General features: G+C 37.6%; 1 protein-coding gene across 1 annotated transcript in view; it reads left to right on the forward strand.

Annotated features, from left to right (window-relative positions):
* PIK3C2A (phosphatidylinositol-4-phosphate 3-kinase catalytic subunit type 2 alpha) overlaps positions 1-16,009 on the forward strand; it is a 57,157-nt gene that overhangs the window by 11,253 nt on the left and 29,895 nt on the right. The window contains 6 exon segments of the mRNA XM_032222584.1: positions 2,339-2,456; positions 4,494-5,583; positions 7,902-8,002; positions 12,067-12,094; positions 12,096-12,225; positions 15,373-15,493. Of these exon segments, the coding sequence (XP_032078475.1) occupies positions 2,404-2,456; positions 4,494-5,583; positions 7,902-8,002; positions 12,067-12,094; positions 12,096-12,225; positions 15,373-15,493 (1,523 nt within the window). The 5' untranslated portion in view covers positions 2,339-2,403.

The raw sequence follows: 16,009 nt of genomic DNA on the forward strand, positions 1-16,009 counted from the left end.
AGGTGATATGGTACAGCAAATAAAAAAAATACTATCAGTCTTAGTTCTTTTGATAATATGATTCTGAACTAACTGCTTATATCATAATAGTTGCAGAGTTATTTTTTCAAAGTTTGACTGTTGTTTGCATTATATCTACATACTACTAAAACACTTATACCTGTAACCTTTAACTGAGCAAAATGGTGCCTCAAAGGGCAAAACCTTTTCATCCCAGTTAGATCAAATGGGTTAACTGCCAGAATCTTAAGGAAGTTGTGGCTGCTTCAGTGCTGACATCATGCTGATACAATCATTTGAACATCATTTTTCAGTATTCCCTTCTCTGCCACTCATGCCGTCCCTTGCTCCCTCCTGCAATCAGCAGTAGCCATTTACCTACCTGCTGGAAAGAGAAGGAAGAATGAAAGGGAAGGAAAATCAGAGAGGAAGGGAGGAACAGGGAGAAGAGTGGGAGGGAGGGCAGGGAAAAGGGGAAGGAGGAAGGGAGGAAACCACTTACCTGCCTTGTTAGGAAAGGAAGGAAGGAAGGAAGAAAGAAGAAAAGGAAGGGAGAAATAGGAAGAACAGAAAGAGAGAGGAAGGGAAAGAAGAGAGTGAGGAACAAAGAGGGAGGGAGATTTCCAATGCACAATGCCAACTTCCCACAAGGAAATTCAGTGGGGTATACTACAGGAGATCAGAAGTTACTCCCATTGGTTGGTTTTTTTTTTGTCCTTCTGTAGCCCTTGTTTTTCTTTCTAGGTATGGAAATGCTATGGGTTGTCCAGTATGTAATTACTCCTCACTGAAGAGGACCATGTCACCTGTATTAATAATTGGGTATTTTTTCTCCCTAACATTTAATTGGTTTCTATCTATCTATAACTTAAATCTACAGAATTAACTTCTGTCTTACACACAAAAGAAGTTTCTTGACTTGAGCAAATCCTTTTTTGTACATAAAGAATAGTGTCATATCCCCCTTCTGTCTTCTCAAGACTAAAGATGGCCTATAATCTATTTTCATAGGATCGCCCCCCCCCCCAATCTTCATTGCATGTATCATTTTAAAAAATTCTTAAGTGTATTTCCTGGAGCTTAGAATAGTAGTCAAGGTATGGTCTGATCTGAGTAGAATAAAATGGAAATATTGCTTCATTATTTAGAAAGTATATTTGCAGATCTTAAATTTAAATTTGCCTTTTTATAGCTATATCTGCTGGTTTTGCAGCCAATTAGTAGATTTTTTAAATGCAAATTCTAGTCCAGTAGGATGGCTATCAGTTTTGAGTGAAATTTATGATGTTGACTGTGATCTATGAAGCCATTCATGATGTCTCAATTACTTGAGAGACTGCCCTTCTTTCATTGTATCTGCTCACTATTGGAAAGACCATCATTATGAGGATGTTTTGGGACTCCACCTTGAAAAAACGTCATCTTTTGGGACCAAGGAATCATGCCTTCTTCGAATGGTATCCTTCCAGAAGTTTGCATTGCCCTAATACTCCTATCCGTTAAGTGAGCTTTGAAAATTTGACTCTTTTCCCAGAGTGTAGATGAAGAGTTGGCAAGGGGGATTGGTTTTTGTTTTAAATCTTTGTGTTGTCACAAAGATTTGTTTTACTTTTTGGCTTCTGTCCTTTGAAATTATTGGGGTATTGGCTAGTGTTGTTGCAAGCTAACCAGAGTCGGTTGAGTTAGAATTTGATTTAAAAAATAAGAAACAAAGTGGAATTCAGTGCTGATACAATAAGGCTATTCTAAAGCACATAGTTCTTTAACATCGGTGGTTCATTTAAGGAACAATTATGAATGTCTAATCAATGACTTATACAATATGCAGTATTGATTGTGCCATATTTCTAATACCGTATTTTTCGGAGTGTAAGACGCACCGGAGTATAAGATGCCCCAAGATTTTGAAGAGGCAAATTTTAAAAAAAAGTTTTTGCACTCTGTAGACCTCCCAAAAACGGCCCATTTTTTGCAAAAATGGGCCCGTTTTTTTTCTTCAAAAAAGGGGCATGAATAGCCTTTATGAGGCTTAGAGGATGCTTCTGGGGGCTGGGGGGCCAAAATTGAGCAAAATACGGTCCATTTTTCACTCATTTCTGTCCTCCACAGCCCCCAGGAGCACTCTGAAAGCCTCCTAAAGGCTATGCATGGCCATTTGGTGAAAGGGGGGGGGGGTTCAGGTGACAAAAAAACACTGCTGTATTCAGTGTATAAGATGCACCCAGATTTTCATCCTCTTTTTTAAGGGAAAATGGTGTGTCTTATATTCTGAAAAATATGGTATATATTCTATGTTTCCCTATTTTTCCATGAACCATATTATTTTGCTTAATCCTAGTATTACACATTCCTTCAGTCTGCCCAGCTTTGGTGGGAATAATGGAAGAAAGCTAGAACTCTGTGATGACAACCCAGCCTGCTTCCCTAAAGGCCTTAAGCAGAATCACCCCTGACAGGTAAGCTATGAGTGGATGAACAGAAGGCACTTTCTTTCATATTAGCCGTAAGTGCAAGTAGCTGGAGCTTGGTGATTATTTTTTAATATCTCTAAGAAACTAAGGAATTGTTTCAGCTCTGGGTCCTCTTCTTTTAGGCTAGAGGGGGAGAGACTGATAAATTAAAAAAAACTACTTTTAAGGGGAAACAGTGGATCAGCAGTTCTGTGTCACTGTGTATACACTGTTCTGTGTATTTCAGTGACACAAAGAGAAAACACCAAATGGCATATAAATTATATGTGTGTGTGTGTGTGTGTGTGTGTGTCTCTGTCTGTCTCTAGTTATTTGGGTTTTCTCCCACGTAAAATTGGAGATGTCTTGGCGACGTTTTGACGAAGTCTCATTCGTCATCTTCAGGCTACAATAGCCTGAAGATGACGAATGAGACTTCGTCGAAACGTCGCCAAGACATCTCCAATTTTACGTGGGAGAAAACCCAAATAACTAGAGACCTACATACTAACACCCGTGAAAACCTCAGAAATATATATATATATATATATATATATATATATATATATATATATATATATATATGTATATATATGTATATATATGTATATATGTATATATATGTATATATATGTATATATATGTATATATATGTATATATATATTTAAAGTCACAACCCCTGGTATGCCCAAATATGGGAGGAAGGTCACACTTCCACTCTCTGTCTTCGGCTCGTCACAAGAGACCATCCAGACAGAAACCCAATATTTTTTACTGTTGCCTTTTTGTTACATTTGTTATATTTATGCTGATAAATAAATAAATGGGAGACTAGTATAGATCTATTTCAAGCTATTTAGCTCTCATCAGCTAGCCACACCCTTGTTGGGAATCGAACCTGTGCTCTATTGCCTCTTAGGCAGATGTGTTAACCATTGAGCTACACAGCTCGACTCCTTATCAGCATAAATATAACAAATGTAACAAAAAGGCAACAGTAAAAAATATTGGGTTTCTGTCTGGATGGTCTCTTGTGACGAGCCGAAGACAGAGAGTGGAAGTGTGACCTTCCTCCCATATTTGGGCATACCAGGGGTTGTGACTTTAAATATATACCTCTCACCCTGGCTGGCTGATAAGGAGTCGAGCTGTGTAGCTCAATGGTTAACACATCTGCCTTAGAGGCAATAGAGCACAGGTTCGATTCCCAACAAGGGTGTGGCTAGCTGATGAGAGCTAAATAGCTTGAAATAGATCTATACTAGTCTCCCTTTATTTATTTATCAGCATAAATATAACAAATGTATATATATGTATATATATATGTGTATATATATGTATATATATGTATATATATGTATATATGTATATATATACACACACACACACACGCACACACACATATACATACATTTATAACTTAGAGTGTCATAGTACAGAGCAAACCAGATGAACAATAATCTGATATGGGAAACTAAGTCAAGGATAGTTGTTGCAATATTTCCAAATGTACAAATTCTTAATGCCCTATATATTGGGTAGGAATGTATAATAATATAGATCCAAAGCAGGAAAAGTGCTTCACATCTAGTGTGAGTGTATTTGTTGTACCTGTCAGTGGCTCCTTAGACAAGCTATGACTTTTTCTGATCTTGTACGATAGCCGTAAGATCTTTGAAAAATGCTTATTTGAATTAAAGAATTAAAGATAGGATAATGTAGTTGTAATTCTGTCACTGCTTCAGGTATTGTTCAAGGCTATCGTGCAAGCCTGGGAAAAGTTGTGTCATTTTTAGGGAGCTGCTGTCTATAAGCATGAACATAGTGAATCAAAAACACCTTTCCAGCTTCTGATCCAAATACCAATAGAGCCCTAATAGACAGAATTTTAAAATAGAAATGGACAATAGTGACTGTAAATACTTTCAGTATTGTATGTTTTTTTCCCCCTTCACTAGTTTTATTGAATCTGTTTGAACATTTTGGGGCCAAAGAGTTTCAGAAGAAGAATTAAAATTGTTAATGGACATCTGCTTTCACAGAATGGCCCAGATATCTAGCAGCGATGAATTTAAACAACGTTCATCACCCATTTTGGATCCAGCAAGACCCAAAGACGTGGACAAAGAAGAAGCGCTGCAGATGGAAGCTGAAGCTCTGGCTAAGATGCAAAAAGAAAGAGTAGTGGTTGGCAGTAGACAAAAGAGTGACACCTTAAGCTACTCTTGGCCAAGTGTACAGTCCTGCAGAAAACAAGATCATGATCTTATGGTGTTTCCAGAGTCTGATGGCAAGAAGAAGGTGGATGATAAGTTAAATTCAATCGACATAGACAAACTTACACGTGCTGAATTAGAGAAAATTCTTTTAGAAGAAAATCTTGAATCCAACAAACCATCTACATTGTCAGCCCCTCAGATTCTTGGAGCATCATCTTCACAATTTTATTCTCACCCTGTTGCTCAAAGAGGGCAGTGGACCTCTAGTTTGCCTGGGTCTTCCACTAGTGCCGGATCTTCTGTTTACCCTGTACCTTCCTTCAATAAACAAGTTGGTATCTTTCAGAATGGCTTTCATCCAAGTGTATCCGCTTACCAATCTACAAAGCCTGCCTATCTTTGTCTTCCAGAAAGATCTCAATACATTTCATACCCCCTGCCATTTGCTTCAACTTTCCATCCTCAGGGAAGTGTACCCATGTATCATTCGACACTTACTCCTGAAATGGCAAAAGTATTTGATAAGATTGCAAGTACTTCAGAATTTCAAAAAAATGGGAAATCAAAGACAGACTTAGAAATGACTGGTGCTAAACCTACTATTAGTTTGCCAATTTCTGAAAGCTCCAATGATATTAGTAAATTTGATTGGTTGGATTTAGATCCTTTGAGTAAACCAAAGGTGGACAATATAGATATATTTTATACTTCAGAAGATGGAGGAAAGATAACTAATGCTAAAGTTGTAGAAGATCCTTGGGATGCTGTGCTACTAGAAGAGAAGTCTCCAGGAAAGAGCCATCTTGAAAGAAAACTTAGTGGGAAATCTGCTTCTGGGGCAACAGTTACAAGAAGTCAGTCTTTAAACATTCGAACTGCTCAGCTTGCTAAATTACAGGGCCAAACTTCACAGGTAAAACATCTTAAAATGTATATTTCCATTTAAATGCAAATGTTACTTTGCAAATTTTTCTTACCAAATTTAGGTAAAAAATCGTTCCCTTGCGAATATACAAATAGGTGTAGAGTAGCATCTTATTTGTTAATATTCCTCAGGATTAACAACCAATAACATTCAACATGTGTATATTTATTTATATTCTGTGTATTCTAAATGGCGTCTTGAAATGACTAATTCTTGCAAGAAGCTTCAATAGCTAAAAATCTCTGTATCATAATTTTTATTTAATTCTGAAAATACAACAAGTCCCTAGGTTCTGGTTTAAGGATGAGCCATAATTAAGAATGGAGCATATAGCAACAAAATTTGAGTCAAATACACAGTAGTTTAAGTTAAGGTTCTAATTTATTATATAATACTACTTATACAGTGTTTCACAATAATAGTATTCTGGTTTACATACAAATTCGACCTAAGGACAGACCTTGGGAATGGAACTTGTTCTTAAACAGGGGGCTTACTTAATACTTTCACATAAATAATAAAATATTATTGTGATTATATTTTCTAGCCTGATTTTGGTACTAGCTGTTTTAATGCATTATACTATACAGCTTGCCAAAAGTAGGACTAGCCCAGCTACATTATTTGCTATTCAGGAAATGTCATTTAATTATATGCTGTTTCTCAGAATATATTTGGCAATATTAAATTAGACATTTCCTGATGTGACGTAATCATGTGACATGTCCCTTAAATCAAAAGCAAATGAATGGCTATAATGGCTGACACAAAATGGCACAGGTGGCAGGAACAATGCAAGTCCTCCTTTCAAAGTATTCAAATTGTCTTTTATGAATCCACTTGACTATGAACAGCTGTATAAATGTTTGCTCATATCTTTCCATAACAAGAACAAAATTATTTATTGGATTTTGAACTATCCTCACTTACTAGGCATTTCAAAATTTAGTACCACGAGAGCCTCATGGTAACTTAATACTATTTCATGTTACATTGGGTATTTGTAAGCAATTGTAGTTGGAACTAAAAAAGCTCGTATGTGTGTATACATTTGTCTGTAAGTAGCTGTATGCACACACGTACACATACAAATTTCTGTTTTCCAAATTTTTGCCATTGTAGGCGTAAGTAATCACAAAAACCCCATGTACCAAAAATAAATTGGTGATACTAGTACACCAGAGTACTCTTCAATCTAAAACAATTGTTTTCTAAGGCCAGTGGGCACAATCCAGTGGAGCCCACAGGCATTCTGTAATAAAGTTTATGCTAGATATGGACACATGTATTACTTTTTAATAGAAGATTTGTAGGAGCATGTGCTTTAATTAAGAATCACCATTTTTCCTTAAATGTGGAGAGAAATGTCAAAAAAAGCAAGGATACTTCTGGCACTTCAGCTCTTGCCACATTGTAACTTGGCTCTTTTTCTTGAATACTGTGGAATGGAATCTTTGAATCAGTGTCTGGGAAAATTTAAAGAAATTACAAAGAATATAAAGCACAGAAATATCCAGCACATCTAAGTTCCACTGTTAGCATAAAATTACAGGGAATCCCATCCTAATTAGCTCATCTAGAGATGCTTTTAAGACAAAACATCTGTTGTACAACCACTTTGCCAAATCCACAGTATTTTATGGTAGGTTTAGAAATTACTGCTTTAGGTTGTTAAACTACCTAAGTCTTTCCGTGACTTTTTTTTTAACCAAAATCCAGTAAGAAAAGAAATTCCGAATACTTCTGTATTCTCTTGGTAAGCCACCTTTGTTGGAATTAACTGCTGGAGGAAGACTTACAGTTAGCATAAAAACTCATCATCTCAATATACATGTATCTAAAATTCACAGCTGCAGCTGCAGCATCCAAAACCTCACTTTACCTAATTTTAGACATTTATAAAGTAAATGTTTTAGTAATGAAATATCTTGTTTCCATCAAATCTTATCAATAGCTCAGCTAAATTTAGACTCAACGCAGGTTTAAAACTAGTATTTTTCCCCTCTGGTGAATGTAGCAAAACTGGACAGCTTTTTTTCACTTGTTTCCTCACCAGTATTTCTGCAGCAGCTGAAAGTTGCCAATTAAAAGCAGCATTGGTCATTAGGATGTGTGACCTTCTGCATTACTAGAGCATAGACTGTCCATTTCGATTAGCAAATCACTATCTTTGGTAAATGGATCAATGTAGATCAGCTTTCTAAATCTTTCCTGTATATATATATTGTATGCTAAATTTTAATATATTTATATTATATATTTGAATTACGTCTATCTCACTTCACTTCTTTATCCTTACATTTCAGACAGACAATGGGACCAGTAGCTTGCCAGCAGAAAACAAGCTTCTAAAAAATGTTGAATGGCAAAATCAAGAACAAGCAGCATTTTGTGATGCCATTGCAAAGTAAGCAGCAATTTAAGTTAAATTCAGTCACTGTTATTAATGGAAATGTAATGTCAGGAATCTGATAGCCCTTTTTCAAGTAACAAATTTTATTACATGGCATAAGTTTTCATAAAGCAAGCTGTAGATCAAGAAAGCTCATATATTTTAGTAAAATGTGTGAATCTGAAATGATTCCTACAAATTTCTTTTTTTTTGTTACCACCTTAACACAGTTCTCTTCCTACAATTAATGGTAAGCCATGTGTGCCTTTTAAAGAAATTATCAGTACTGATATTATACACTGGTTATAGAAATCTTTCTTCCTTTTCATATTTTTAGGTTTTAAACATTTTAACAATGAAGTTAGTCTTAGCAAGTTAATTAAATGTCTTGGTTCACTTATCACACTAAGAGTAACATTGTATAATGTGGTCCTTTAGCACAACTAAATCTGTTGTTTATATATGTACAACATAGGTTGGACATGAGTGGCTGAATCAAAGTTTGGTGAATAATTTACAATTGTGTGAGTTTATACAATGTGCTATCTCTTTGCTTAAAATCACAGTACAAATGTTGCAAGTCATGAGAAGGATAATTCTTTCATACATCAAAAGCATCTCAGAAACCACCAATAGCCCTAATCCAACTCTTGGCATCATTGTAGCCCATAGACCAACAAAATCCTTCCATGCTAATGGTTAAGGTTTCTGGCCTAGAAACCAGGAGTTCTAGTTCTGCCTTAGCATGAAAGCCGGATGAGTGACTTTGAGCCAGTCACTCTTTCTCAGGCCATCACACCCTAAAGAGTTGTTGCTGTGGGGGAAAAAAAGGAGGAGGAAACTTCACCACCTTGAGTTACTTATAAAGTTATAAAAGTGGGATATAAATCTAACAAATTACAGGAGTCATTTAAATGTAATGAAAATTATTGTAGAAGACACATGTTTAGAAAATTGCCAGAAACGCATCCTGTCCAATCTTACATTGTGGAATGGCTGGACAAGCTGATATATATATATATTATATGACATTTAGCCATTTATAACTATTTCAACAATTATTTGATTTTCATTTCAACAATATGGATAAAAAGAATTGAATGTAATGAATATATACCATTTAAATTTTATGCTTCATTGTGTAACTTAAATAAATGTAAATAGTGCATGTGGAAAAAAGTAAGTACATTTATGGCTGCCTCAATACCTAAATTAGAATTAGGTGCACCTGATTAGGTGGCAATGAGTAGAGCATCATTAGAAAGGATCTTGGAGGAACCAGACTTATTTAACTAAATGCTTAGTTTGAGATGATCTTTATTGCTAAAATATGTCTTATCACTAGTAGATTGAAAGAATTTTTGAAGCTCTCAGAAAAAAAATATTGTAGACACTTTATAAGTTTGGGGAAGATTTAAAAAGAGTGCCAGTCATTCCATTGTCCAGAAGATTATTTACAAATGGAAAAGATTTCAAATAATTGCCGACTTGCCCAGGTCAGGCTGTCCCAACAAATTCAGCCCAAGCGTAGAATGCAAGTTCCTGAAACAAATCTCTGAGAACCCTAGAATTTTATCAGAGGTAACACTTGTCACTAATGATGTCAGGGTACATGAGTCTACTATTAGAAAGAAGCTGCAAAAATTAGATTGGAGGTGTTCCAGGAGGAAACCTCAGAAAAAATTTCGGGACCAGACTAAAGTTTGGTCATGAACATCTGAGGCAGAGACCAGGACTTGTGCTCTGGACTGAAGAAGCAAAGGTACCAGAAGCCATGTTTGGCAAAACAAAAGAGAACATTTAACCATAAAACCTGATACCAAAAGGATGATAGTGGAAATGTTACAGTTTGGGGCTGCTTTGTTGAATCGGGGACCGGTCAGCTCAGCAACACAGAATTTGCTATGAATTCTTCAGAGGGTGCCTCAGGATAATGTGAGACCATCTGTCAGAAGATTGAAGTTCAACTCAAAGTGGACTTTGCAGCATGACAGTGACTTAACTGTTCCAGCACATCCACCAAGGAATAGCTAAAGTGATAGAGAAAGAAAGAAATGGAGGGGCTTGGAATGGCCATTAAAGCCTGCATCTAAATCCCATCACAATGCTATGCAGTAATACTACACAGCTGAAAAACGTTATTACCATGGAAGAGTGGTGATGAAATCTTCCTAATCAATGTCAGAAACCCTTAGGTCTTTGTAAGAAATACGTATCTGGTTATTTTCTGCTAGGCATATCACTTAATTTTTTGTTGAAATTTTTTCCCCATAATTTTTTGTTTGTTTAACCACACCATCGTTGCCATTATATAATGTTTGAAAGAATATAAAATACTTATATGTGCACCTGTATGAAAAATGGAAAAAAAAAAAAGCTTTGACCTGGTGCTGCTCATTTTTTCATGTCTACATAACCAGCCAATGGCATTTCTTGGTGTCAAAGTACTCATGATGTTACCCAAACTGGAAATTAAATGAGAGAAGAAAGCCAACTTTGGAGAACAGCTTCTTCACTTTTGTAATAACATATTTTGCTAATGTAGCCTCTGAATGTTATTTTTGACCTGGGTGGATATTTGAAGGAGTAATTTAAACAGGAGAAGTTTTGAAGAAAGATGAATTAGTCTCAGCCACAGCATTGGCGTTAGTATAATTAATATAGAATACATTACAATTTTTCTATAAAGTACTATCTTAATATGTTCTTCCAGCCCTCAGCTGAGGTACAGCTGGGAGTGAAAGTAATAAGATAACATTACATAATTGTTGTGAGTTATTTCCTCAGCGTTAGCCTGTCCTCCAGGTTATTACATCTAGATTACATTTGAGGGTATTCTAAATCTCTTAAAGACTAGCTACATTATTTGGTAAAAGCCATTCTTATCCAATTGGGGCCTTTTTCAGTCTGCAATTTGTGGAAAAGGAATTGCGTTAACTTTGAAAGTTGGAGGAACTTTTCATTGTGACATGTAAAATGAAAAGCTGGGCCAGAAATTAAGTCTGCTTTTTCAGGCTTGGAAGTAGAACTGGCCATACAAAATCATTCCTTTCATGAGCAGATTATAAATGGATCTCCTCCCTTTCCAAACCTTTCTGTCCTTTTCAAAGTTCTTTCATTTTTGAACAGCCAGTCAAAATTCTTGCCACAAAGCAAAGAGTTATCAATTGCTAATTGAAGGAACAGATGATTTATCTCCCCCCCCCCCAATTACTTTCTTTTTTTAATTGTCCTTTTGCATACTTTGTGCTCCCTCTAGCCTGCTGATATTTCCTTGATTTGCATGAATGGCACTTGTCTGGCTACACAAGTATATAGAAAGGAAGGAGATAGGAAAAAAAGTGACCAAGAAAATCTGTAGTTTATTTCAGAATTACTAGGTTTACACAAATCAGTTTAAAAACTATTTTAAAAGATGAAATTGATGGACGATTTCAGATGATTAAAATATTGAACCTGTCAGAGTATGTTGTTTAACAGAGTAGAGAGAGGATTAAATAAATAATTTAAAGAAAAATAGATTAGCTATATATAGGAAGTCCTCGACGTACAACCACAATTAAGCCCAAAATTTCTGTTGATAAGTGAGACATTTGTTAAGTGAGTTATGCCTCATTTTATGACCATTCTTATCTCAATTAAATGACTCACTGCAGTTGATATGGTAGTAACTTGGTTGTTAAGTGAACCTGGCTTCCCCATTGACTTTGCTTGTCAGAAGGTCGCAAAAGGGAATCACCTGACCTTGTGACATAGCAACAGTCATAAATATGAACCAATTACCAAGCCTCTGAATTTTGATCACTTGATCATGAGGATGCTGTGAAGGTTATATGAAAAAACAGTCATACGTCACTTTTTTCAGTGCCGTTGTAACTTTGGTCACTAAATGAACTGTTGTAAATTGAGGACTACCTGTAAATCTAAGGATTTTTAATTCAGAAATTGCATTGGTTTCAATGGAAAGCCTGAATAATCATGCTTCAATTTGCAATTTGATGTTCTTTGTGTTGCTTTATGTTCTGAAGTTTGTTGCTCCAGGGATCACTGTAACTCCATTTATAACATGTTGTTTACAGATTAAGGACCAAGTTTCCTCATACCAAGCATGAATACAAACTTGGGTTTTGTGTTGAGTCCGGTCATGTTGCAAAGAAATGTAAGTGGAGAGAACTCCAGCATCAAGATTTCAATAGAAATTGGGGGTTTTCAACAGCCAGTGACATTCACATGTGATGGTAAGTGCATTTTTATTTTAACAGATATATTTCAGTAGATTGAAAGATTGTCAAAATAATGTTGGTAATGAATTATACCCTTGAGGGTAGTCTTTGGCTCACAACCACAATTGAGCCTGGAATTTTGGTTGTAAGTCGTTGCAGTTGTTAATAGGGTCACCACATGAGTTGACTCAACTTTACAACTATATTATGGCTTTCGTAGGCAATGCCATTGATCGTGCGTGTTGTTAAGTGGAAAGTGGGGGTGCCTCGGGTTGGATGAGTCCCTGGGAATCCTAGAGCAGGCCACATGCAAATTATAGGGTTTTTTCAGTATTGCATGGGTGCAGGGAAACAACAGAGGGGAAAAAGAACTTGCCTTAGCTTGGCAACATAGCAAAAAAGCATCACACTTTTTTGCCAGGAAATGCAAAAAATGCTAAAGGCAGCCACTCAACTTCAGAGTCTTAAAATGCCCCCTTTCCCTTGCTCCTGTGTGGGGTTGGAGTGCTGAAGCTGACTTTGTAATGAAAAACAGAAAAAGCTGCCTTTACTTTTCCAAGGCTCTGGAAAGAAAGCACATCTCTCCGGGACTCCGGAGAGCAGTGATTCTCAACCTTCCCAATGCCGCGACCCTTTAATACAGTTCCTCATGTTGTGGTGACCCCCCCGCAACCATAAAATTATTTTGTTGCTACTTCATAACTGTAATTTTGCTACTGTTATGAATCGTAATGTAAAAATATCTGATGTGCAGGATGTATTTCATTTTTACAAATTGAACATAATTAAAGCGTAGTGATTAATCTGCCACTTGTTTGGAAGAATATCAGCCTGGCTGGGATTTTCCAAGATAAAACGACCTCCCGCTTGCTTCCAGCAGCAGTTCGTGGTTTACATGAGTTTCACTTTATTTATTTTATTTTTTTACATTCTGTTTCCCCCACCCACCCACACAGTTTTTCTCTTTCTTTCTTTCTTTTTTTTCTTTCTTCTTTCTTCTTTCTTCTTTCCATTCCCCCTCCCTTTTCTTCTTTTCCATTCTCCCCTCCCTTTTCTTCTTTTCCATTCTCCCATCCCTTTTCTTCTTCCTTTCTTTCTGTCCATTTTCCTTCCCTTTTCTTCTTTCTTTCTTCCCATTCCTCCTTCCCTTTTCTTCTTTCTTTCTTTCCATTCTTCCCTCCCTTTTCTTCTTCTTTCTTTCCATTCCCCCCCTTCTTTCTTCCATTCCCTTCCCTCCTTTTCCTCCTTCTTCTTTCTTTCTTTCTTTCTTTCCATTCCCCTCCCTTTTCTTCTTTCTTTCTTTCCATTCCTCCCTTTTCTTCTTTCTTTTTTCTTTCTTTTCCATTTCCCTCCCCCTCCCTTTTCTTTCTTTCTCCTTCTTTTCTCTTTCTTCTTTTCTTTCCTTTTTTCTTTTTTTTTTCTTTTTTCTTCTTTCTTTCTTTTCTTTTTTCTTCTTTCTTTCTTAAACACAGATATAAGAAGTTGCCCTTTAAATGGGATTTTAAACGGAGTCTTAAGGTACATCGAACTGTGCTACCAGCCCAAATGGAATTCCTCGGGATGGAAATAATGGGAGGGCGGGGCCTTTCCCTCCCCTTCGGCGTCTCTGCCAGCCCTTCCTTGGGACCAAAAAGCTTCTGAACTCAGTTAGCCGCAGGACAGGACCAGCGGCGGGGGGCGCCAAAGGCAGCGTCCAGGCCAAGATGGTCTGAATCTGGCATGCCCTGCCAAGGTGGAGAGCCCATCCCGCCAGCTTAAGCGGGTGGCCCAACTGCCCCACCGGTCTCCTGCTCTCCGGGTGCCTTTGAGCCCCTGTGCAAACGGCTGGGATGAAGCAGCATCCATCGGAGCTGAGGCTGATCCGCCACCCAGAAGAACCCATCTCTCTCCCCCTTCAGCGCCTCGGCCTTTCCCTGGATGGAGACTGGGCGGGGGCGGCGTCTGGGTTGTGCCCGGAGCTGGGAGGAGGCTGCTTCGCCACCCGGCGCTCTTCATGTACCTGCTGCTTCAGGACGCGCTCCTGAGCATGGGTGATGCCGGTGGAGGTGGATAGTCTTAGGCGACCCCTGTGAAAGGGTCGTTCGACCCCCAAAGGGGTCGCGACCCACAGGTTGAGAACCACTGCTATAGAGGAACTGCAATTCCAAAAGGAAACATTTGACTCCTTTAGTGCTCCCCACCTTCTTTGAAAAAGGCCAGGCAGGGCATGCCTCATAAGCTGCATGGTTTTAAGATGTTTCGGCTTGACTTCCATGTAGGGGTGAAATTCTACCAGTTCGGACTGGTTCAGGAGAACTGGTAGTAGACATTTGGCCTGGGTTGCCGAACTGGTAGCGACCGCTGCCTGGCCACCTGCCCGAACCGGTCCCATAGTCGCCCTTCGCTCAGCCCGCCCAGTCTCTGCTTCCACTGCCCCAGCCTGCCTCCCCTACTTCCTTCCCCTGGCCTGCAGCCCTACCATGCTTGCCTGCCTTCCACGTGACATTCCCGGTGTACCCGTGGCCAGCTTGCGAAGGCAGGCAAGCAGAATGCCGCATGGAAGGCAGGCAAGCATGTCGGGGCCAGCCACAGGGAAGGGAGGTAGCAGCAGCCTACTCCCTTCCTCGCAGCCCTGCCATGCTTGCCTGCCTTACATGCGGCCTTCCAGCAAGCTGGCATTGTTAAGTGAGTTTCACCACATTTTACAAGTTGGCCACGCCCACCCAGTCACATGACCATTAAGCCACATCCACCAAGCCAAGTCCACAGAACCGTTAGGGAAAAATTTTGGATTTCATCACTGCTTCCATGGGTTATAAAGCACACATTCCTAGAGATCAGCTTTATAGGAGCCGTTTCCATTGGAACTGATATTAAAAATGTGTCGACTTTTAACTGAGTTTTTAATTCCATCCATTCTGTTTGCAACATATGTTTTGTTTTCCTGCCTTGTTTTTCCAAGTCGGATCTAGCCATAGAACATTACAACTGAATTGATTTTTGAGAATAAATTTAAAATAAATAAATTTGAGAATAATTTTTTTTCTATTCTTCAAATTGCTAACTACACTACTCCAAAAACTTAGGTTTGCTTTGAGTTAATTGCTCATATTTTTCTATTTTACAAAACTGCCTTCAGTTTATTATTTTTGTTACCTTCTGCGTTTGTTTTTCTTTGAACAGTGAGTTCTCCAGTTGAACTTATAATAATGCAGGCTCTTTGCTGGGTACATGATGACTTGAACGACGTAGATATTGGCAGTTACATTTTAAAAGTTTGTGGACAAGAAGAAGTTTTACAGAAGTAAGTTTTGCTCTGGTTACATCCTGAATTTCTAGAAAACTATAGTGAATGCAGATTAGATTGTTACTAACTGGAAAAAGTGCAAGTAATTTAGCAATAAGAATTAAAATCTATTCGTTTAGCTACAGCATATTGTACATTTTATTTTATTAATCATACTTTTTCTTATCTGTTTAAAATTCAGATTTATAATGTCATACTAACATTGTCAAACTTAACTATTCTTAGAAAAAATATGCTATCATGGAATATGTTCAATTGTCTAATGCAGAATCCTGTAATATTTGAAAATGGCAGCCAGTTTTCAAAGCATGTGTTTTTTCAGTTACTTACTTTTAAAGTTAATATAGTTTTGGCCTATTGCAGGTTCTGTATCATCTCTTAATCTGGAGTTTTATTAAGAGTGATTCTGCCAAGTTTTCATGTTTAAAGTACATGCTATACAGTAATGGGGCAAAATTACATCAGAACAGACAAATATGGAATATGAATCCTATGTTCCAATTAAATATGCCA

The sequence above is a fragment of the Thamnophis elegans genome, chromosome 1, assembly GCF_009769535.1.
Source record: "Thamnophis elegans isolate rThaEle1 chromosome 1, rThaEle1.pri, whole genome shotgun sequence".
Classification (NCBI taxonomy): domain Eukaryota; kingdom Metazoa; phylum Chordata; class Lepidosauria; order Squamata; family Colubridae; genus Thamnophis; species Thamnophis elegans.